Below are 25,451 nucleotides of genomic sequence, written 5' to 3'. Positions count from 1 at the left end.
TGTTTACCACTCTCCTCCCTCTTGTTGTTGCCACTGCTAACCCTTACCCCACTCTTTAAAGTCCTATTGCACAGCAGCACGCACTGCTATGCATCATTGATTAAAGTTAATCAACAGAGCTCTATGGCGCGTCAGCGCTGGCCGGGCCAAAGCGCTTTGTTTTGATTTACTTTAGGTTGGTTTTAACAATGCTTGGAATATTAATGCAGCAATTGGGTATCCTTTAGTTTCCCTTATTCTGAAGCGGTGTCCTATCTATCCAATATCAACTTCTGTCCGCGCAAGAAACCACTATCCAAGCTGTTTGTTTACAGCCGGACCGGATATTCACAACACCACTAGAGTCACCAGCGCTTCATATGTGGGTTTCTGTTTATGAAGGATGACAGTGCAGCTGAACGAAAATGATCTGCAGAACTGCCTAAAGAGCCTTAACACAGCTAGTGCCCGACCCCAGAGGTTCTTAAGAGAACACCTAAACGTTGTAGATTTAATTTATTGCACGTTTACAATGCTGTTCATCAAAGTGCCGCTTGACAGGAAAGCAGTCTCGATCTATTTTGCTTGCCTACGGGCACATTTGTTTCAGGGTGTTATTCGCTATGTTAGATTCTTCTCTGTTACTGACATTAACGTTCTTAGGGGCATATTATCAAGCCAGGCGATACAATTATCGCCGTTTTAGCGCCAGAAAACTGCCGCTAAAACGGTGATAATGGGCTTGATAATATGCTCTATGGAATTCTAATTGAAGCCCATGTTAGACGCCGTTCACATTTAACATGGGCTTCAATTGGAATTCCATAGAGCATATTATCTAGCCCATTATCGCCGTTTTAGCGGCAGTTTTCTGGCGCTAAAGCGGCGATAACTTTATCGCCTGGCTTGATAATATGCCCCCAAGTGGCGTAAAGGCTAGAGTGGTCTACGTAGAAGCTGGTGGACAGGGTTCGCGTCTAGACGGGAGGCAAATCATTGAATCTCGCCGTGCCTAAAAGTGAATGTAATGTAATCTGGTGTTCATCTAAAGTGCTCCAATACCTTCAAGGTCGAGTGGGCGCAATATAAAAATCCAAAAAAGGGTGTATTCCCACTATAAACCTCTGCCACATAGTTACAACTATAGTGGTTTAGATATGAGGGATATTGTGGTAGCTTTTCAGAAGGATAGTTTGATTTTTCAACCAATTTGCTACTCCTTTCATGAACTATGTGGCGCTCTTCCATTGTCTTGGAAATGGATTACAGCAAGTTGTTTTGCATAATTTTCCATCCTAATTAATGTTTCCTCTTCTAAGATCATGTGAGTTTAAGCTACCACCAGGGGCGACTTGATTTAATGGGAAACAAGCATTTGCAATGCAATAGGTCTCGCATTTGCGAGAGTTTGAGCTATTGGCTTTGCAAATGACAATGCCTTTTTGTTGTGTTTTGAAAACCTGCGAGGGCGCACTTTGCACTTATAGTCCTTGCTTACAAGATGCAAGGCCGGCAATAACTGCCCCTCTTACTGCCAGCCTTGCTTCTCGTAAGCAAGGACTAGAAGTACAAAGTGCGTGTTTACGCACAGCTTGCAGCTTTTCAAAACACATAAATAAAAGGCATTGTCATTTACAATGCCAATAGCTCAAACTCTCGCAAATGCGAGACCTATTGCATTGCAAATGCTTGTTTCATAGTGGTAATCAGAAACCACTATAGGGAGCTAGCGTTTCCTTTAGAGAGGTCGGGTTGAATGGAAGTAACTCTTCCAGTTCTATCCGTCTCACGCCCATGTGTCCTTTTCCGGATATGAACCGGTTACTCGCTGTTTGAATCCAGACGCCGATGGAGTCCGGGCTGAAGCGTTCCATGCTCACGCGTAGACTGTGGTGATACGGATAGGCGCACAAGTGGGGGTGAGTCTTGATTTTCTTTTAATGGCATTACCTCCGCTTACATGAGAATACAGATTTACAGGAGTTTTCTCCACTCCATTACAGCAGCCATACCAAAATAATTTTTCGAGCACTTTTGTGGTCTGATATTAGCCCGTTCCCGGATGTACATTTATTTAACACAACACCCCGACGAGCTTGCATGAGATAGTTATATCATTAATAGTTTTCTGATGTAGGTCATGCTTTGTTCTATTCTGGCCTTAGAAGTGTGGCAGTATTCGAGCAACTGAGAAGACGTCTTTCGACACAAGGAATTGCTTTTCTTTTAAACTCCGGCAATTCTACGATAGGATCTAGCAGTAAGTGTTTTGCACCTCCAGCAGGACGATATTTATAGTTGGCTTTTTGGAGTAGGAGTTTTAGTAATAGGGTTCACAGCATGGTTGGGAATTAACAGGACCCCCTTTTTCTATCTTTGACTTGTTTTTATCACTTGGTGGTTGGATGCACTTATATTTTTGAAGGTCTCTGAATCTTTCCTTGTTTTAGATATGATGGAATTGGCATGCACACGTTTGGTGTCTTTTTGTGTGGGTTTTAATGCCTTTTGGATTTATTCCCTCTCACCAGACTCACTTGTGTTATTAGGAGCATGCTGAGGTTTTTTCAGCACAGCCTTGTATTTTATCCGTAGGTATTTTGAAATATAGTAATATGATTTATATATTGTGAAATTGTACTTTAGGTTGTTCCTTGTACCCCAATCCTGATGAGGACCAACTAATAGGGCTGAAACGCAACTGGAGAAGGAGGAATCAGTTAAATATTGAATAAAACGTAATAACGGACAAGCACACAAACGTTTCGAGGTGGATAGGATACCTCGAAGGTGCTAAGGATTACCTCACAGTGGATCGCATTGTATTTAAGGAGCGGACACGTTTTTGGTAAATTTGGGGTTTAGGAAAGGACTATTTTTGTTGTGTGTAATTTTGTATGTTTTGTAAATGTATACTGCATATATCTTCTTTGGATTTTGTTGATCAAGGTTGACATACAAATTGATGATTGGTCTTAACCAGATATGAAATTAAAAGAAATAAATTGTGGTTATGACCTGGAATGCGCGATGGATGTGACCTTATTGAAATACATGTAAATTTTATGGGACCTTGAACCAGTGTATAGGAGTAATTAAATGTACCCTACTATGAATCCTTGGGATATTTGTTCCTCCACATCATTTTTGTTTTTTGGGCATATTTACAGCTCAGATAGTGGAGGAGTACTTGGACAAGCCCCTTGTATATTTGGTGTGATAAAAGTAAACCAATGCAGGGACCTTCACAGTCAATTACCTGTGCCTCCAAAATCAACCCTGAATCAAGTACAGAGACTACATTTTCAGCAAGGTAGTTAAAAGTTGGTTTGCATCTAGTTCAAGCACCTTCCAGGCTCCTGCCGAAAACCAGCACTGGCAATGGTAACAGGCCAGCCTTGACTGTATTATATATGGCAATAATGCACTGTAATCTGATTTAAAAAAAGATTTTGTTTTGTTCTATAGTTTGTGAATATAAAAAGTAGTAATTAAAAGCATTATATATAAATATATGTGCACTGAAAAAACCCAAGCGTTAAAGTGACTTTATAGTTAGGAATTGAAATTATATCTTACTTTACATTAAAAAAATAAATACTTGATCCCCAAAGGAAGAGGCCTTTACCAACTCTGCAAGTCCCTAGTAAGTGGTACCTAAGGCATAGGTACTAAATAGGGTAAGAGTTGCAGCACATCTTGTACCACCCTAAGGGAACCAGCACCAAACTCCTACCGACAGCCACTGCAGGCTGCGTGAAAAGGTGCTCTAAAAAGTGAAAACATGACATGACACACCTGCGTGCCATGTCCCCTAAAACTGCATGAAATATTTGTTAAGTCACCCCTTCAGCAGGCCGTAAAGCCCTAGGGCAGTGTGGATTATATTATATATGAGGACATATCTGCATTAGCAGATATGCCCCTGTGCTGGCCAGTTCAATTACGGACAGTGCAAGTGAACAGGGAAGGAAACCCTCTTGTGGTATGCACTAGTCAGAAAGTTTCCCAACTATATAATGGCTTTACTGAAACCTAAGTTTGGTATCAAACACCTTATTAATGAACCCACACTGATTCCAGCGATAGATGTAATACATGCACCCAGATGGTACCTTAGAGGTACCCCCTGAAGCCTAGTAGCCCTCTAGTGTGCTGGCTGCTGGTCCAGTACAGCCTGCCACCACAGACTAGTTAGTTTCTGACCTCCTAGGAGATTAAAGCAATGCTTTCAGAGGTCAGAAACAATGCCTACACTGGCGGGGGGTATTTACACCTCCTCAAGGAAGGCAAATAAAACAGCATTTCAAGGCAAGAGGCTTCAAAGGCTTCTGCCGCCTTTGATATGTGATCCAAGGTTTCCCCAGACAGGTAAAATGCCAACCCTCTGCCCTGGGCCCGTTTGGCACCAGGACAGGAGTGAAAATTAGCTGGTCAGGAGGTGTGTTCACCCTCAAGCTAGTACCACTCCTAAAGTGGGCTACCTGATTTGCACACTACTAGGAAAAATCCACCATCTTTGTTTTGGTGGAATTAGGTACGCTGGGTCAGAGTTATGCCCACTTTCCACAGGAAGTGCTCATATAGAGGGTGTAGTCACCCTAACGGTAAGCAGCCTATTGGCTACTACCTGACACACTCTGTAACGCCCCTAAATACAGTATTGAGGTGGCATCCCTGATGTCAGATTTTGACGAACACAAAGTGGACAAAGACGACTGCTGACCCGTGAACAGAGGAGCAAGACTGACTTGGCGTCAACCCTGCCAGCCTGCCTGCTGCACCAGACTCTTGTGGAGCAACCGAATCATCCTGCCGCTGTACAGACTCCAAGAAGAGGGCTGCCAGTGCTTTGCCAACCCTCAAAGAAACTCACTAGGAGTAGAGGAGCTAATCATCTACAGCCGCAAGCACCAAAGCCCGGTCACCGTCCTGCCGATTACCAGGACTACAGATGCAGCAGCCGACCAGGAAGAAGTAGCCGTGATACTGCAGGTCAGATCTGTCTTCCCTCCAAGTGTGGGGTGCCAGGACCAGCAGGAGCTGCACAACAGCAATACCTGGGGTACCGGACCCCTTGCAGTAGCCAGGGCTTGTTGTGTCCAGACCAGACACCAACACCGAGAAAGACAGACCTGCCCGTCGAGGGACTTCAGGGACAGTGAGATCCACAACAAGAGTGTCCTTGCTGTCCTGTTGGCTCTCTTCTGCAGAAACCCAAGACAAAGAGCGTGTCCCTGACCGCCGCCACCAGACACCTCAAAGCACCTCTGCACCTGCGACCCACTGCGCAAGACCAAGGGGGGTGACGGTGCCTATAGGATCTTGAGACCTACAAGAGCAGAGTCCATCCTTGGGTCTGGCCAGCCTGGACTTTGTCGCTGCGTGCAGCCCCTTTGTACAGGCCCCCTCCGACCGCGAGTGACTCCAGCAAACGTCCAGATGCCAAAAGACACCACTGCACCCGGGCCCCAGAGCCCGAGGAGGACCAACAGTCTCCCTACGTGCTCGAGCATCTCAAGCACTAAGTCCATCTGTGGGTTCCTGCTTGTAGCTCTTTCCCACTGGACTGATCTCCATTAAAGTAAATAGGGCACCCAACACTGAAGAACCTCTGCACCAGATGCCCCAGTGCCGCCTGAAGTGACCTGCTGGTGCTGCCTTGAACCTTGTCCCATACACCTCCACTAAGGTCAGGGTTATGTCCACTTCCCACAGGAAGTGGTCATATAGAGGGTGCAGTCACCCTAAAGGTAAGTAGCCCATTGGCTACCACCTTGACACTCCCTGTAATGCCCCTAAATACAGTATTTAGGTGGCACCCCGATTCCAGTAACTCAGATTTCAGAAGAACACAAAGAAGGAGTGAACAAAAGACTGCTGACCCGAGAACAGAGAAGCTCAACTGACTTGGCGCCAATCCTGCCAACATGCCGGCTGCACTTGATCCTCGTGGTGCAACTGACTTGTCCTGCTGCTGTTCAGACTCCAAGAAACCCAGAGGGCTACCAGTGATTCGCCAAGCGCCAAAGGAACTCACTTGGAATAGAGGAGCTACTCCCGGCAGCCACAGGCACCAAAGAAGCAAGGCCCTGTTCATCATCCTGCCGCTTACCAGGACTACAGACTAAGCAGCCTCCCAGGAAGAGGCGCCGTGCTCCTACAGGTCAGACCTGTCCTCCCTCCAAGCATGGGGATACTAGGACAAACCGAATCCACAAAACACCAATACCTGTGGTTCCGGTTCCCCTTGCACTAGCCATGGCTTGTTGTGTCCAGACCAGACACAAACGTCGAGGAAGACCAACCTGTACGTCGCGGGACTTCAGGGACAAAGAGCCACACAACGTGTGTTTCCCAGCTGTCCTGTTGGCCCCCTTCTGCAGAAACTCAAGACAAAAGAGTGAGCCCACGTCCACCTCCACCTGACATCTCAAGGAACCTCTGCACCCTCACCTTGAGTCAGAGGGAGGTGACGTGCCATCTTTGGATTTGGCCAGATTTCCAGTGGCCGCCTGCAGCCTCTTGCTGCACTCCCCCTCCAACCACGAGTGGCTCCAGCACGCACGATGCCATAAGACACCACTGCATCTGAGCCCCACAGCCCGAGGAGAAGTGGACCAATGGTGCTCCTACGTACCCAAGTATTCTAAGGACTGACACCTCCCCTGTGGGTTCACCCGGACTAGCCCCCCAGTCCCTTCCCGCAGCCTCTTTACGGCCATAGTGATTTCCATTAAAGTGAATGGGGCACCTGATGCTGTGATGCACCTCTGTACCTGGCCACCCCAGTGCTGCCAAAGTGACCCGCTGGTGCTGCTTTGGACACTGCCCCATACTCACCTGAAGTCCAGGAGAACAGTCCGATAAGTCGCAGCCAGGTGCCCGAATGCAGAACGTTTTCCCCCATAGGATAACATTACCACTCCAAAAAATTGCAAGATGTCTACTTTTGAAAAGTGTAAAAATTAATTACTTCAAAAGTACTTTACCAGTTTGCTGATCTTAGTATCTAAAGTCATATAAAAGTATGTGTTAATTTTTATTGAGTGTGTCTCACTCACTGCAGTTGTGTGCGCAATAAATACTTAACATTACCCTCTGAAATGCCCAACGTCTCGCCTACACTACCACAAAAAGGCGCATTTGTTATCATTTGTGCCTCTGTATGCCAACTGGGTTTTGCCTTGAATCTTTATACAGTGTACCTCTTTTTGGTGCACCATATAAAGAGACAGCTTCCTACAGTGAGGGACTTTTAACGAATGGGTAATTTTTACAGTGTATGATAATGTCCATGTTAAATGCTTTTCTTTGAAGGTGGCTTCCGTGTACACCATTCAGTTTATAGAATTAGTTGAATGTACACAGTTTCACAGGCAACCGTAATGTTGCACACATTCTGGCTTTTCAACTAACCTGATTTCCTATGTCATATTAATCACACCAGTTAATTTTCCAAGTGGTGTTGTCCAACAAGATGTTTTATAACAGCTCTGATGATTGAAGAATTAAACTGCGTTCCAAGATTTTCAAATAAGAGGAGAGACTAAGCTCTTCTTTGGTGGCGAATTTGCAGTATTAAGAATGCAGCAGTAAACAATTCAGGAAACACAAAGTCACTGACAGGCATGAGATTGAGCATATAAAAGATGCATCTTTGCCAATACCATTCAGACCATGAAAGAGCTTACCTCTACCAAATCCTCTTCCACCGCCCCTTCCTCCACCTCGTCCGCCTCCCCTGCCTCCTCTGCCTCCTCCACGGCCACCTCTTTGTCCTGGGGGCTGAGGTAGAAATCTTTGCAAGGGCAGCAATTTCATCGGATCTATGTAAAACTGCAAAGATTAAAGAGCGAATAAGAATGTATTGAAATGAAAAGGTACATGCCTCTAATGGTTCAGTGTCATTAGTGTACCGTTCGTTTGTGGCTTACAACATTATACTATCTATCAAAGAGCCACAACGGTGTCCCCAAAAACAAATACCAGCTGAAGCAGAAGTAATTCTGTACGGACCTTTTTCTGAAGGAAAGGTAAGGGCTGGTGCATACAATTGTAAAATTAAAAGTCTGCAGCATTAAAGGAGAATAATGGTCTTCTGAAGCATGGAATAGTTTATGGATTCACATGCTTAAAATACACATCACCAAAGAAGCAAACATCTAACTAAAGCAGTAGCGAGGAATGACACAACAACTGAAGAGTTTTTGTTTAAGGACAAGGTAACTTTATCATGCACCCAACAGAAAAATATCAGTGTTGCTCAGCATCCAGGCCCTGCTCATTTTAAGCTTTACCTTGGAGACAACATCAGTTGTTTTACCTGACATTCATCCATAATGTACATACAAAGAAAGGCTTCAGGTCAGCAGGTAAACAGCAATTGACATTCCGCTTCTTTCCACTGCAGCATGGTAAAAGGTGCAGCTCACTTTACCCACTGCATCCCTTCACGTTGAGTGACTGTACAAAGCACGGGCAACGGGTTCACATCCACCTAAAAAATGTTCCTTTCTCCTCAATCACAAAGTCGGCTTAGTGTGCTATTTTAACTTTAAATATTTTTTCCCCCCATTTGTCTCCACTTTGTGTGCCCACTTAATGGTGATTTATTTTCCATTTTTTTAAAAGTTGCTCTCAAAGTCAATAAGAGATTTTGTAAAAGTATAGCTATTTGCAATTTGAGCTTTTGGGTAGGTGGTGAATTATTCTTTCCTCCTTCACAAAAAATAATAAAGAAAGTGGAGCAAAACAAGGTTGTGAAACTTATAAAAATCTTCTAGCCAAACGATAACATGCAACACTAGTGAATTTACTTAAATGTACATTTTGATTGCAAGCACATGGCACTCAAGCTTTGGTGGTGGCAAGTTTTTTTGCACAGAAAAACAATAAAACTGTTTTAGTGGCGTAACATTTAGGTTTTGGAATTAGATATGTAGCAACGTTAATAAGCCCAATAACCGATGAAATGAGCCTGCTATATTTTAGTGAACCAACTCCAACTTATGCCCCATCATGTAGTGCTAATGACCTTATATACATCGGTTAGGACATAGGAAATAGCGTCATTGTAGAAATCACTGATTATGCTTATATACAAATATTGTTGAAATTACTAATGAGATCAGTTAATGATTTTGACAATGTGCTACAGGCCACAGGCTAAACCATGCGTCAAACATGCCCTATGTGTGGCTGAAAATAGTGTGCTGTGGAAGTTTGATGCTTGTGAAGGGTTGGGTGCATGGCCTTGCAAGAGCATAGGCAAGGAATCAAAATCCTGATGCAGATCGTATGCATGGTTTGGCTGGAGGTTAAGACTGAGATGTTATGAGTGATGTCATGAATTATCTCATTTACCATATCGGTGATGTAATATGTGAGCTCATAAGCAGTGTATGATGAGTTGCAAGTTACAGCTATTCCACTATACTTGAACATAAGTAATTTAGTGACTTTTAGTGTTTTTATTTCTTTTTAATACTAGCTTGTGCCTTGTTCCAATCCTTCACTAGGACAATTTTAAGTGTTGCCTTTTTCAGTGCATTTCTTCTCTTTTGTTTTTATTAACATGAGTTAAGGTCTTAGCACCTAACTATAACATTACTTTAAACCTTGTTTTTGGAGTAATGTACATATTTAAGCCGGAGATAATGTACACGTCTGCTAGGATCCAGATCAGTTCAGCCATCTTTTTATTTGACTATCAAAATTTGCATTTTTAAAAAAAATAAGGAACGCGTTACTTACCTGTAACTGCGGTTATCCAGTATTGGTATCTTTCATAGATTCACATGCCTGAATCATTCCCCGTCGTCGGGAATGGGAGTCACCGGTAAATAACAAAGTAATGTCCAGAAGACATAAGACAGTCATAGGCCTCAGAGGCCTTAGCTTAGTAAGCTATCCACGTCCTTATGTAAAAAGGACCAAATTTTGGCCAGAGCCAATCAGCTAACACCACCCTCTAGAACCTTCCTGGTAGGAGCTCTAGTCCCTCAGATTTTCGTGAGCACAGTGCTAAGCAGCTGTATACCGAGAGATCCGAGAGAGCCCTTCCAGGGGAGGCGGGTGGGTTGCATGTGAATCTATGAAAGATACCAATACTGGATAACCGCAGTTACAGGTAAGTAACGCGTTCCTTATCCAGTATTAGGGTATCTTTCATAGATTCACATGCCTGAATCAGAGTAGCAAGCAGTGAATAAAGCACATTTCGAAAGATATGGATAACATACAGGTATTAGATAACCACATCTATCCGAGATAAACAACAGTGCTACCGTAAAGCAATGAATAAGTAAAGCATACATTATAGTGCGAAATGTGCATAAACTGAGGATGGTGGGATGAAAGAAAGGGCTCACCTCTATTTAAAAAGATGACGTAGTACCGCTTGACCCACTGACGCATCCTTCATGATCTCCGCATCCAGGCAGTAATGCTTGGTGAAGGTATGCGGCGTCTTCCATGTGGCCGCTCTACAAATGTCCACAATGGGCACCCCAGCAAAAAGAGCCATGGAAGTAGACATGGCCCTTGTGGAGTGGGCACGGACCGTTGTTCTCAACGGACGTCCTGCCTGTTGGTGACAGAAAGAAATGGCCGAAGAAATCCAGCGGGAAATGCTCTGTTTTGTGAGCGGAAGCCCTCGTCGAGGTCTGCTGTAGGCTATGAATAGCTGATTTGATTTTCGAAAAGATTTCGTTCTCTCAATGTAAAATTTCAAGCAACGTTGAATGTCTAGTGAATGTAGAGTTCGTTCCGCCACTGTTTGTGGATTTGGGAAGAATGATTGTAAAACAATAGGTTCGTTGAGGTGGAAGTGAGATGGAACCTTGGGGATGAAAGCTGGATTTGTGCGGAGAAGGACTCTATCCTTTTTGAATTGCAGGAATGGGTCCTGGATAGAGAATGCTTGGAGCTCTCCCACTCGCCTTGCCGAGGTAAGAGCTAGTAGAAGTGCCACCTTCCAGGAAACAAATTTAAGGTCAGCTCTGTGGATGGGCTCAAACGGGTGCTTCATTAGTTGAGCTAGAACTATGTTAAGGTGCCAGGCCGGTGGAACAGGCTTTACTGGAGGGAATGTGCGAAACAGTCCTTTCATGAATTGTTTGATGAGTCTATGAGACCATAAAGAGGGGCCGGAAGAAGATCTTCTGAAACGTGAGATTGCAGCTAGGTGAACTTTAATGGAGGCATGAGCAAGACCAGATTCTGCTAGATGTAAAAGGTAGGGTAAGACTTGTCCTGGGGTGGAAGAGAAAGGATGCAACTTATTCGTCTTACACCAGATACAGAATCTTTTCCACTTGAGTGAATAGGTCTTGTTGGTACTATCTGCTCGAGCTCGAGCTAGAATTCGCCTGCAGTCTGGAGGAATGTCTAGGCCCCGAAACTCTCTGAACTCAGGAGCCAAGCTGATAACCTGAGAGAGGCTAGATCCGGATGTTGAATCTGCTGATCGCTGAGCGTCAGAAGAGATGGAAACGTTTTCAGCCTGATCGGAGGTTCCTGGGAGAGGAGGTGAAGTTCCGAGAACCAGTGTTGGCGTGGCCAAGCTGGGGCTACCAATATCAAAGTGCAAGGCTCCGCCTTCATCTTCCGTAGTACCCTGGGGATCAGGGGAAATGGCGGAAAGGCGTATGCAAAGACGTTGCACCATGCTATCGAAAAGGCATTCCCCAGGGATCCTGGTTGGGGATGCCAGCTTGCAAAGTATTGGCATTTGGCGTTGCGTTGGGTGGCGAATAGGTCCAGCTGAGGTGTGCCCCATTGGGCGAAGATATTGTTGAGGACCTGCTGATCCAGCTCCCACTCGTGGCACGCTGCCTGCCTCCTGCTTAGATAATCTGCCAACACATTGTGGGTGCCTGGAACATAATCTGCTCGGAGAGAGATGTTGTGGCGGAGCAGCCAGTTCCAGATTTTCTGCGATTCGCGCGAAAGTGTCAGTGAACGAGTCCCTCCCTGCTTGTTCAGGTAGTGCATTGTCGTGGTGTTGTCTGTCCGGACAAGCACTACTGAGTTCTTTATCCTCGGGAGGAAAGCCACTAGAGCTAGGTAGACTGCTCGGAGCTCTAAAAGGTTGATATGAAGCATTTTTTCCGAAAGGGACCACTTTCCGCTTATCTGTAGCTCCTGAAGGAAAGCTCCCCAGCCTTCTAAGGAAGCGTCCGTGGTGATTATATGAGGAGTAGCAGGAAGCAAGAAAGGCAAGCCTTGCGAAAGGTTCTTGGGGCAAACCCACCATTGCAGAGCCTGTTTGATCGCCGGGGTTACTTGGATGACGTCGTCGAAAGACCCTGTACACTGGATCCACTGGTTCGACAGAGCCTCTTGTAGGGGTCGCATCCGCAAGCGGAAATGTGGGATTAAAAGAATGCAGGAAGACATCATCCCGAGGAGGGATTTGAAGAGGCGCACCGAGAGTGTCTTTCTTGTCATTACCTGGAGTGCCAGAGATTGAAGTTTGTCCTGGCGTTCCTGTGACGGGAATGCTTTCCTGTGGATGGTGTCTAGTGTGGCTCCCAAAAATTGCATGCATTGGGATGGTTGCAGGACAGATTTGTCGTGGTTGAGAGTGAGCCCCAGTGACTCGAAGAGTGTCAGACAAGCGTTGGAAGAACTTATCACGCCTTCTTGTGATGGGGACTTGATAAGCCAGTCGTCTAAATACGGGAAGACTTGGTGGTGGAACCGGCGTAGGTACGCCGCCACTGGTGCTAGGCATTTGGTGAAAATGCGTGGCGCCGATTTGAGCCCAAATGGCAGAACCCGAAACTGGTAATGCCTGCCCGCCACCATGAAACGCAGGAACTTCTTGTGGTTGCGGTGTATTGGGACATGAAAATAGGCGTCTTGAAGGTCCACCGACACCATGTAGTCGTTTGCGTTGAGTAAATGCAAAACCTCCTGTATGGTAATCATTCGAAACGACTGTTTTTTCAGAAATTTGTTGAGATTTCTGAGGTCCAATATGGGTCTCCATTTCTTCTCTTTCTTTCGGATGAGAAAGAAATGGGAGTAGAACCCTCTCCCTCGTTGGCTGAGGGGAACTTTTTCTATAGCTCCCTTTAGAAGCATAATCTTTATTTCTTGGAGTAATGGGCGTAGGTTTTTGTGAGCCCTTTGGCGGGGAGGAGTTTGAGGAGGAATTTGTGTGAATTCCAGGGAATGGCCGAATTGTATTAATTGAAGGACCCATCGGTCCGTAGTTATCGTTTGCCAATTTTTGAGAAAATGGGAGATTTTTCCGCCAATCTTGTAGGGTGGAGACAAGTTTGAGCCCGGCTGCATCTGGAAGTCATTGCCGCCGCGCGGCACCTTTTTGTCTTCCTCCTCTGTTACGAAAGGAAGTTTTGTGGTAAGACGACTGTTGTCGCTGCTGAGATTGTGGACGGTACTGCTGGGAAGAGGAGAAAGAGGAACGCTGTTGAAAGTCTCCTCTGGAGGAAGTCTGGCCTCTTCCTCTTGACCCACGAAAGGAAGGGTTCCGAGATTGCAGAGACCCCAGGGCTCTGGCAGTGTCTGTATCTTTTTTGATACCTTGCAATGCCTCGTCAATAAGAGAACCGAATAGAAACTGGCCATCATAAGGCATGTCCAGGACTTTTGTCTGGACCTCCGGCCTGAAAGAAGTTGCCTTGAGCCAACCCTGGCGCCGGAGAGCAGCCGCACCAGCCAGCTGTCTAAAGCCTGTGGAAGCAATATCCATTGCACAGTCTATCAGTTCCGTGGCAGATCGCTCACCCTCCAACAGAATCTTCTTTGCCTCTTCTTTTAAGTCAGAGGGCAAATCCGCTAGATATGGGGCAATGTCCGCCCACATTTGTCGGTTGTACCGTCCCAATAGTGCAGTAGCGTTGGAGGCACGCACTGTCAAGGCTGACATAGAGGAGAAACGTTTCCCTATGTTATCCATACGTCGCCCTTCTTTATCCGGCGGAGCTGTCAACAGCGCAGCTGGGTTGTTCGACCTCCTCTGCGCAGCCTGAGTGATAACCGAGTCCGGCTTTGGATGGCCTGTAAGACAAACCGGAGCAGTGTCCGGAGCTTTATACTTCTTGTCCAGGCGTGGTAGAACCGGTGGCATTGATGAAGGGTTCTGCATTATCTTTATGCCCTGGTCCCAAATATAATCTATTATCGGAATTGCCCGGACGGTCTTCTTGAAGGGTTCCTTAAAGTCATATAAGAAACAGTCCTGTTGATGCGAAGGCATCGGGATTTGGAAGCGCTGGGCCGCCCTTTCAATGATGTTGTGGAAACCGCCGATGTCGTCGGGCGGTGAGTCGGCTGTGGTAGGGACAGGCGAAACAGGAGCCGGAAGGATGTAATCGTCCCATTCATCTTGTTGGGATTGAACGTCCTGGAGTTCTCCTTCCTCAGGTTCCTCCTCCTCCTCCTCCTCCTCCTCGTCCGTGGCGGGCCGAGGCGGAGGTGCCGTCCTCTCCAAACGCAGTGGAGGCGGTCGTGGCCGTGTAGCCTCCTCCTTGGAAGGCCCCGCAGGCATCGGTGGAGGTGCCGGAGTCGGAAAACGCTGCTTATAGTCCGTTATTAAGAGCTGAAGGTCTGTGACCAAGGTTGCCGGTAGACACACCATGGAAGGTGGAGGCGGCATGTATTCTCGATGAGGAACCTCCTCATAATCCTGGGGATTGTCTTCGTAATCCGAGACATCCTGGTACTTCACATGGAGTTGTGATGGACTAGTCGCCGCAGGAAAGAGACTAGCGTCGTCCGAATCCTCCTCTTCAAAGAGGCGAGTGGGAGGCAAGGTTGAGACCTTACTGGGCGAAGTGAGGGCCGGAGTCAATGCACGCTTGGTTATTTGTACATGCACAAATGTACTCTGGTCGTCCGAGTCCATACTCCTCAAGGGGCTCGATGGTATAGCTGTAACCGACGTTACAGGTATCAATGCCGTCGACGGGATCGTCGTCGGGGTCGTCGTCAACGACGAGGATGATGAAGACGGTCTCCTCGTCGACGATGACGTCGACGACGGCGTCGTCGGTGATATTCTCGTCGACGGTGTCTTCGTCGTCGACGGTGTCTTCGTCGACGATGTTGTCGTCGACGAAGATGAAGCTCTCGTCGACGGTGTCGTTGTCGTCGACGCTCCTGTCGACAGCTTACTCGACGACGCCTTTTTTATGGCTAACGTCGACGGGATTGACTTGCCTGCCGTCGACGATGGAGTTGTCGTCGTCGAGGACATGGAATGGGATGTCATCGTCGATAGAGTCGTCGTCGACGATGTAACTGAAATCGCTGTCGAAGGAGATTTTCTCGTCGACGCTACTGTCGACATTGTTGTCGTCGACGAGGTGGCAATAGGCTTTTTGAAGGTGTGGGGCATCACCTTAGGAGACGAGCTCCCTGGAACAGGCGAATCCTGGACCTCTGAAGACTTTTTCTGCGTCTTCTTTTGAGGTGGCTGCGACGAAGGGCCCGGCGATGCCACCCTTGGTCTTTTAGATGAGGAGTGAGACGCAACTGAAGAACTCTCACTCTCCTCAGAGGCCACATCCTCCTTGTCCTTTAGCCTTTGCAGCCAGATTAAAAGGCGCCCCTCTCGGTCTTTCAAGGTCTTAGATGAGAAAGTCCGACATACCTTGCAGTCCTTAGAACTGTGACTGGGATAGAGACAATACAAGCAGTCCTTGTGTTGGTCGTCGATATGTAGCCTCTTTTTTCCACAAGAGGCGCAGGGCCTGAATAAACCCTTCTTAGGTGTATCAGCCATGCTGAAAATCCAGAATGTTGAGAGAAATGCTGTCAAATCCAAAGAAATGAGCAGAGCTCAGTGGAGACTCCCTTAGCACGACGTGCGGTAGAAAATCTGAGGGACTAGAGCTCCTACCAGGAAGGTTCTAGAGGGTGGTGTTAGCTGATTGGCTCTGGCCAAAATTTGGTCCTTTTTACATAAGGACGTGGATAGCTTACTAAGCTAAGGCCTCTGAGGCCTATGACTGTCTTATGTCTTCTGGACATTACTTTGTTATTTACCGGTGACTCCCATTCCCGACGACGGGGAATGATTCAGGCATGTGAATCTATGAAAGATACCCTAATACTGGATAAAGTAGCTGTTAAGCAACTGAGAAATGGGCAGCCTGAGTAAATAGATGTGGAAAGAGGATGCTGTCCTAATGCAAATAGCTATCTTTAACAATGTTAAACCCTTTTAAAAGAACATTTATTTCAGCATGCTCCTCAGGAAAGGCTTTAAAAATAAACTCATGTTTCAACCAAATTGCATGCAGGAGTGCTCACTTTTGTCTTCAATACAACAGGTTAGTGCTACTATGGAGTTAACTAACAAACTGCTGCTGGTGTTGGGTACATGTTTCACTCTGCATGTCAGAATTGGTTACAGAAACGGATGACAAAGATACTGGAGAACTCACAAAAAATGGGTCCTCATGCTAATTTCGCAGAGAACTAACCATAGTTTCTATGAAATAAAGAAAACCTTAATTTCTTCATTTACAACAACATCCTCTGTAGCAAACATCTTTGATTTACACCTTTGATTCCAGCAACATTGTGTTCAGTTGTGGTATACGTTTATTATCAATACAGAAGGCTAGTGCTCTAGTTATTAATTACAATAACAGTGGTTAAGCCACATACAACACTGGAAAATCAACTGACAAGCTGCTGCTACTGCTGGAAGTACATGCTTCATTCAGCATTCCGTCCTTTTTTACCAACATTGATGAGGAAAATAGTTGAGAGATTATAGAAAGTGTGCCCTAATTTTACTTTTCTAGAGCACTAACCGTAATTTCCAAGACAAAATGTACTCCTCATTTTGTTGAATTTTAAAGGTCAATTTCATATCTTTGATTCCATCAAGATGTCATTCAGACATGCTATAATTGCAGAATGTAATTGCTGCAATTGTCCATTACAACACTGTGGGAAGCTGCACTTGATTATTAGGCAAATAGCTGACAGACTACTGCTGCTGCTGCTTTTGGGAGTATATGCTTTACTCAGAATATCAGACTCTTTCTCTTACATGGAAGAGGACAATAGTGTGAACTTATATAGAAAACATGCTTTCATTTTAGCTTCTGGAGCATCTTCCATCACCTCTATGAAAAAACGAGAGAAAACAGTTTCTCAAACATGGTTGCAGAGGCCAGACATTGCTTTGCCAATGCCTCTTAGCAGTTTGAGAGCAGTAGATAAGAGTGTTGCAGTATGGGAGGGAAGGAAATCTTTAAACAGGGGCCGCTTGTGAGAAAGGAGGAAAGAGGTGAGGGGGGGGGGGGGGCTATTATATGGAATCAATGGGTGATGGGTGGAAACAGCAGAGGGAGCTCTGGGAGCTCTGAAAACACTCCTAAAGAAATTCTGGGACCATGGAGCCAATGATGGAACAGGACAAAGAAAAGCACCTTATGCAGCTTCTCATGGGTATCCTGACAGAGGAGGTTCACTAGCTCCTTTTAGGGTCAATCCTAGATTTGGTGCACATTCCTGCCTTTAGAGGTCTGCACAAAGAGTCCCAGATCTTAGGAAATCTAAGAAGGTCATAGATTCCCATGACTAATCCACTTCAAAAGATTTATGAATGATGATTTTCAAACAGGTGCAAAAGTCAGTGTACATAAACGTGACACCAAATCTGCATTAGGAGTACCCTATCACATTTACACACTTCTACTTTGGAAAGGTACTCCTGCCTTTGACAGAAGCAAATCTGCATTGGATTAGAGCCTAAGCAAATAGCTTTTTCGATATTAGCTTACTTTACGCAGCAGTACACACAAAAACTCCGAAAACATGGACCAAAACTCAAGTAATAGGTGGTTCTCATTTCTAGGGAGTGCAGTCATGAGGACTGATCTGGAGCCTGTCGGATGAATTGAGAGCGGTAGCGCAAAAGCAGCCAACCAGGAGAGCAATGACGAAACCTGAACAAGCAACCACAAAAATCAGGCAATCCCAGAAGGGTTACAAACATAGTGACCCAGTGACTGAAAAATGTGTAAACCACAGAGGAAACTGAAAGATTACAGTTAGAGATGTATTTAAAGGTATGTGAATATCTTTACCAGTTGACAGTCTCTATAATGAAAGGAAAAAAATCTGTTTTGATAATTGTAGAACTAGGAGGATTAACATTGTGGTGTGGTGGGCTTACCTTCTGTAGCTTCTTGAAAGAAGAGGGCTTCATATTTTCTGACAGCTTTACTGAAAAATACTTTTGTACAGCTTAAGGAATATAACATTAATGTTTTAACTTAAAGTTGGGCAACAAAAAATTTCAAACTGGCTTTCACCACCCACACATATAAAGTAAGTAACAAACCTAATTTTAAACATTTATTTCAAGTTGAAGTCAAATCTCTGTCTTAAAACAAGATCATCCTGGTCATAAGGGGATTATAATTGTTGTTAAGGGAATTTTAATGGCGATTTTTTTTTAACTGAGATTAGGTGCTGCAAGCAAAGCAATCTGTCCTGCACCATAATCATTAGTGAAAGAATGTATGGCCTGCCTGCTGAAACAGATATACGTGTGAAAAAGAGTAGAGGCAAAGAAGGAACGGGCTTTGCTGGTATTGCAAAATTCTTCTCCTATAATCACAGTAAGGCTTGCTCAGATTGTCAACATTTTGGACTCAGGAAAACTAGGAGGCAGGAAATAAACACTAAACACAATTTTGTCAATCGTTTAGTTTACTAAGGACAGAATGGCCACATGTCTTTGGGTGTGACATGGCAGATCAACCCATCTCTATTTCTGTTGAATAGACATTGCAGAGCAATATTATAGGAAAATACAGGCATTTGTTGACTAAAATGTTTCAATTTTAGCAAGAAACATTTAGTAGAAGTGTCTAACAGGACAGTCCTATGTTTTGGAACTTATGGGTTGAAAAACAAACACTGGCATAGCCAATAGGTCTCGCTTTTGGGACCTTATAAGTATTTAGTTTTGCAGCACAATATCCTTGGTGCAACAACATCAGCTGGTGCATGGCTAAACCTTGTACCTTATAAGTGTTTGGCATGCAACAGCAAAAGCGAGACCTATAGGCAATGCCAATGATTGTTTTAAATGGATTGTCTCTCTGCCGATTTATGTTATGTAGGCCTGTACTCTCTTGTAGCCTTAACTGATGGAATGAGCTTTGCATGTGTTGGTTAAACTGTTGCGCTTTCAAACATTTTGATACGCGTGGGCTGCAGAACGCTCAATTAATGTTAAAGATATTTTAATTTATATACCATTTTATATTTGTTTTAGGTTTTAGTTCTGTGTTTGCTGTATGGATTTAATTAATTGCTATTTTTGTAGATTTGTATGATATTTGTAATTGCTTATGTCAATGAATTGAATAATGCGCAATATTTCTGTAACATTGCATTTTTTTTGGAAATAAAGAGTCTGATCATACATGTGTGCATTCATATATAGCAAACATATTCCTGTTCTGCTGAGGCCACCCTCTTCACTGACTATAAAGATGGTTCTATATTTTGAATGAGGCCAATTGCACAGAAAGGTATACTTTGCAAAAGTCTATGAAATTTGTTGCAGCTTCACAAAAGCGTGCAATCTTTGTCACGTCACTATGAAAATCATGAAATGTGGGGAAATATATGTCATCAGCAAGTCCCGTAGTGGTTGCAGGCAGCAAAGACGACACGGGCAAGTAACAGCTTTATAGGTAGGTAACTGAGTTGCATTAAGTTAGGAGTCACGAGATGCGTGTGTTTTACGGTGAACATGAAATATGACAGTGCAAACTGATTAACTGTAATTTTGCTGCAGAGCATGACATGCACAATCACGACAATGCCCCAAATCGTGGATAGATATCCGACGCCGAAACGGGAGAGGTTCCGAGGACAATGAAAGAAGTAAAGAAATGAGTGGCGGCACAGTGGGGGAATAAAAATGTGAAGGAGACGCGTGAACTCTTCTATGTTCGCATTAAAGTCTGACGAGCGAGGGAGCTAAACGCCATAAAGACGGTGAGATGCGAGTGCTATCTCAATGAAAGATGGGGCTTATGGCCTAATCACAGCGCAGCGCTGGTTAAGTGAATCTCATAGGTAAAGCACAGTGGCTTGCATGGGCAGGCTGACTAGCAATGTAACCCCACAAACTCGTCCCAACTGTATGTAATCCAAACGGAAACCCCAACAGTAGACGGGGCAACTAGTGTGAAAACAGCTAAGCAGGGGTGGAGAAAGTTAATACAACTGGACGCTAATTGTAACAGATTAAAGAATTAAATCATTAAATCAAAAACGGGCACTGTGCAACAAGTTACCGTACAGTGAAAAAGATCTAAGAGTGCTTAATGGTGTAACGTTCTATACAGTGATTATATGGCAAATGTGACAAAAAGAAACACAACAAACACCAGAAAATGTCTGTCTGAGGCGGCATTGGCTTAGTTGGAAGTGAACTGCTCCTTAAAGAATTCACATCAAATTCTTCCGAAGTTAAGAACAACAAGCTAACGAGGAGGGAGGGGGAGAAGGGAGGGGGGGAAGTGAGAGCAGACAGCAAGTGGGTGGAGGAGGATTAATGAGCCATGACAGAAAGGCAGATGGCGGCTGCGGGCGTGCACGCTCACGTGCACTCAAGCTTTAGGCCACCAAAAGCCTCTGGTGGCACTTTTAAAAGCCACTTACTAAATGTCTCGAAGAGACAGCATGCGCTGTCTCAGGCGAGACCTAAAAAGTACTGATGTACAGAAAACCAAAGGCAAACTTATCTTAAGGAGAAAAGGGCAGATTAACAGGAGCATCAAATGCACACTTTTGTAAGGGGCAACAAAAAACTTTGTTGAAAAACAATCAGGTCTGGAGACTCACGAATAATTCAACCCTTTTATCTGAGTAAGGCCACTACTACTTAAAGCATTGGGAACTTGCACTGGTGGAATCGAAACCATGAAGCACACACTAAAAGAAGAAATAGAAGATCGAACTTCAAAAAGCATGGCATCACAGGTCCGGACCAAAGCAAGAAAAAAACAGGGAAAACATTCCTAGCACCATTGACAAAACTCTTATGACAATCGCAATGGTACATAAAGATTTTCAATTCAAACAGATGCAGCTTCTACTGGAATACAGATTCAAGAATCAGCTTCTGCTAATCTGCATGACTTAAACAGCAAAATGCCTGGAAACAAAACAGTGATTCAAAAACCAGATGCGACAAATAAGGTCATTTTATTGGAAGGAAGTCCAGGATGAGAATAATGCTGGGCACATTAGACTTTTTGGACTCCAAGAGAACTAAAAACAGAAGGCAGTCTCCAACAAAAAAGATAATTTGGATAATAGTGCTGCAACAATCCCACTGGAATCAAGCTATTCTGACTGAAGAGAGGTGAAACCCTGAAACCGGTCCTAGGATGCTTGTTTCCAGTCCAGGGAGGACCTGGCTTGGCAGTTCGGGCCAGACTGTACCCATGAGGCACAGATCAAGACTGATTTGCATAAGGCTGGGTTCAAACTGGAACAGCATGGTGAGCAAATAAACAATGGATATAGGCCCAGATCTTTTTACTGGGGTGAATGTATGACATTGTTCTGCATTCTGTCCATCAACTGTTGTTTTTGCAACAATGTGGGTGAGCTAGAGATCTCCAAAAAGAGTAAATCCGGGAACAAGGAGTACTTAATTACCACAAAGCAACATTTTAGTTTTGTAGATGAATATATTTCTGTTGCCTCTGCGTGCAAAGGAATCCTGGGTCTTTCGGTGCACACAACGGCGGGTGCCTAAACTGGCAAAAATACATGCAAATAAAAACCATCAAAAAGACAAAACGGAAGAGTCAAATCAATGCAGCCAAGAAACAGAAATAAACATTGATCAAATCCCTGACTTGAAAATGATGTTTGATCTCATGTTTAGCTTAAAAGATGAAGAAATGACAGAGGAACAAGTACTGGAAGAACTATCCATTGAGACGGATAAATGATTGGAGAGTGGGCTAAGAAGGATATTGTCCAACATTATCTCCTGGAAATAGAATGGATATATTTGCAGAGGCTGTAATTGGAAAACTGGAAAAATTAACAAAAGGAAGAAATTTAAATCAAAGAGAAAATTAAAATCAAAAGGAAAGAGAAGCCATCAAAAAACTGGTTGAAAATGAAATGATAAAACCCGCTGACAAAAGGGGGCAATATTGTGCTTTTGGATAAAGATGATTACATGAACGAAGCTCTGAGGCAGCTAAATGATACTACCAATTATTGCAAGATCCAGTCAAATCCAATGAGTAAAATTACACTAGATCGGAGTAAGAAGTTACAGGAGTGAAGGTCTAACCTAATCAGCGATGAAGAGCACACATTTTTGATGAATGACTTTCCGGTAATTCCCACAATATACTTCTTACTGAAGATCCATAAGAAACTTCACCATCCCCCAGTAAGACCCATCGTCTCCTCGTGTGATTACCTGAGAATACGAACAGACATCAGCTGGAGCAATCAATATTTACTGATAACCAGCTATCTAATCTCGCTATACACATCCATCAAACATGAAATCGGATTGGAGGTGTGCAATTACTTTCTAAAACATAGAAAGGTAACTGAGCTAAAACATACATGGATGTTGATTTCAATGATTGAAATGTGTCTAAGGAATAATGTTTTGATCTTCAACAAGGAATGAATATGCTACTTACCAGTATGCATCTGTTCTTGGCATGTAGGGCTGCTGACATTCATATCTGTGCATAGATCGCCGCCTAGTGTTGGGTCCGGATGTTTGCACGTTGTTGTCCTGGAAGAGTCTTCGAAGTATCCTTGGATAGGTGACTCCTCCCCTGGACTACAGTGCGCATGGGCATCCTCTCCATCCTCAGATTGTTTTTCGCCATTGTGGCAGTGATGGAGTAGATACAGAAAGTGATGACCATGCTTGCAATAATTCTGAGAGCTGCAGCTGCGACAGGCGCCGGGGAGGAGGGAGGGCGATATGAATGTCAGCAGCCCTACATGCCAAGAACAGATGCATACTGGTAAGTAGCATATTCAGTTCGAGGCATGTGGGCTGCTGAATTCATATCTGTGCATAGAATACATAGCAGTGCCCTCTATTGGCGGCGGCTACCCGTGCCAGCTGCAGCGGTCTGAAAAAGTGTTTTGAGAACAGCCTGTCCTACAGCTGCCTGCTGTTTTGACTGCACATCTACGCAATAGTGTTTTGTAAATGTGTGTGTAGTGGACCATGTGGCTGCTCTGCATATATCATGCAGGGGAATATTTCCTAGGAAGGCCATGGAAGCCCCCAACTTGCGTGTTGAGTGGGCTCGTGGTGGAATAGTTAATGTGCGTTTTGCCTTTTGATAACAGATTTGAATACACTTAACTATCCATCTGGCTATCCCTGCTTTGGAGATGGCGTTACCTTTGTGGTGTGGGGCAAAGGCAACGAACAGTTGTTTTGTCTTCCTGAAGGGTTTAGTCCTGTCGATGTAGTACATGAGGGCCCTCCGTACATCTAGTGTATGTAATGCCCTCTCTGCAACAGTTTGTGGGTTTTGGAAGAAAACGGGCAGTTCAATAGTCTGGTTCATGTGGAACTGCGATATTACCTTGGGCATGAATTTGGGGTTGGTACGTAGTACGACCCTGTTGGCGTGAACCTGAATAAATGGCTCTTGAACGGTTAGTGCCTGGAGTTCACTAACTCTTCTTAGGGAAGTGATCGCTACCAGGAAGGCTACTTTCCAGGTAAGGAATTGAATCTCGCATGAGTGTAGAGGTTCAAAGGGTGGACCCATCAGGCGTGTGAGGACCAAGTTGAGGTTCCACATTGGAGCCGGTGGGTGACTAGGTGGAATGACTCGTTTGAGTCCTTCCAAGAATGCTTTGATGGCAGGCACTCTGAAGAGAGAGAGGTGCTGCCTGGTTTGCAGATAGGCTGATATTGCGGTCAAATGGACACGTATAGAGGTGTACGCCAGATTGCATCGGTATAGGTGTAAGAGGTAACATATGATGTTGTGGATGGATGCGTCCAGCGGGTTAATGTCATTATTACCGCAATAAATGACGAATCGTTTCCATTTGGCTGCATAGCAAGCTCTTGTAGTGGGTCTCCTGGCCTCCTTGATGATGTCCATACAGTCAGGTGGCAGATTGAGATAGCCAAACTCTAGGACTTCAGGAGCCAGATCGCCAGGTTCAGCTGTTGCGGATCTGGGTGCTGAACCTCTCCATGGTTCTGCGTCAAATGCGCGGGTTTGATCCGCAGCCTTTGATGCGGTACCACGGAAAGTTCGAGGAAGGTGGTGTACCACGGCTGGCGTGCCCACGTGGGAGCAACTAGGACGAGTGTCAGGGAGTGTTGTCGGAGTTTGCGAGCCACCAGCGGTATCAACGGTGCTGGGGGAAAAGCGTACGCAAATCTGCCGGACCAGTTCATCCATATCGCATTGCCCTGCGACTGCGGGTGTGGGAATCTGGCGGCGAAGCTTTGGCATTTTGCGTTTTCGCTTGTCGCGAATAGGTCTATTTCTGGGTGACCCCACTGCTGGAAGTACGGTTGGAGTACCGATGGGTGTAACTCCCACTCGTGCATCTGGTGGCTGTGTCTGCTGAGCAGATCCGCCATCTGGTTGTCCTTGCCGGGGAGGTGTTCCGCCATGAGGAACATGTTCCTCTGAATGGCCCACTTCCACATGCTCTGAGCCAGATGAGACAACTGTGGAGAGTGTGTCCCTCCCTGCTTCTGTATGTAGTACATTGCGGTCATGTTGTCCGTCCGGATCAACACGACCTTGTTGCACAGATGTACTTTGAAAGCCTTCATGGCCAGGAAGATTGCCATCAGTTCCAGAAGGTTGATGTGCATCTTCTTCTGTTGTGTCGTCCATAGTCCCTGCACTGTGTAGTGGAGTACATGAGCTCCCCATCCCTGGAGAGACGCGTCCGCTGTCAGTACTATTTGTGGAACAGGCTCTTGAAACGGTCGGCCCTTGCAAAGGTTTTGTGGATTCCACCAATGCAGAGAGTTGTATGCCCGACCGCTCACCAACACTAGGTCTTTCAACTGTCCTTGAGCCTGATTCCACTGACGTGCTAGGCACTCCGGAAGTGGGCGCATATGTAATCTCGCGTGCGGGACTATGAAGATGCAGGAGGCCATCATGCCTATCAACTGCATAAACACTCGCGCTGGAAGCGAGTGGTTGGGTCTGAACTTGGAGATCAGCGCTTGTATGCCGTTGATCCTCACTAAATTTGGCTGAGCTGTGGCCGCCAGAGTGTCTATAGTCGCACCTAGGTACTGTTGTACGTGTGCGGGCTGGAGATGAGACTTTGGGTAATTTAGTGAGAATCCCAGACTGTGAAGAAGGTGAATGGTACGGGACACGTGGCTTGCACATTGCTGGGCTGATCTCGCTTGAACGAGCCAGTCGTCTAGGTAGGGGTAGACGTGTATGTGCTGT

General features: G+C 45.1%; 1 protein-coding gene across 2 annotated transcripts in view; it reads right to left on the bottom strand.

The window, feature by feature from the left end:
- GAR1 (GAR1 ribonucleoprotein) overlaps positions 1–25,451 on the bottom strand; it is a 70,102-nt gene that overhangs the window by 7,400 nt on the left and 37,251 nt on the right. For both annotated transcript variants that reach the window (XM_085635636.1, XM_085635642.1), the window contains exons 4-5: positions 18,149–18,208; positions 7,674–7,818 (exon numbers count right to left, since the gene is read on the bottom strand). In XM_085635636.1, the coding sequence (XP_085491762.1) occupies positions 7,674–7,818; positions 18,149–18,208 (205 nt within the window). The remainder of the gene's footprint in view (positions 1–7,673; positions 7,819–18,148; positions 18,209–25,451) is intronic.

Source organism: Triturus cristatus, chromosome 2_1 (genome assembly GCF_964204655.1).
Source record: "Triturus cristatus chromosome 2_1, aTriCri1.1, whole genome shotgun sequence".
NCBI lineage: Eukaryota > Metazoa > Chordata > Amphibia > Caudata > Salamandridae > Triturus > Triturus cristatus.
Note: the sequence above shows the minus strand (reverse complement) of the source record. Positions and strands in the feature narration are given on the sequence as shown.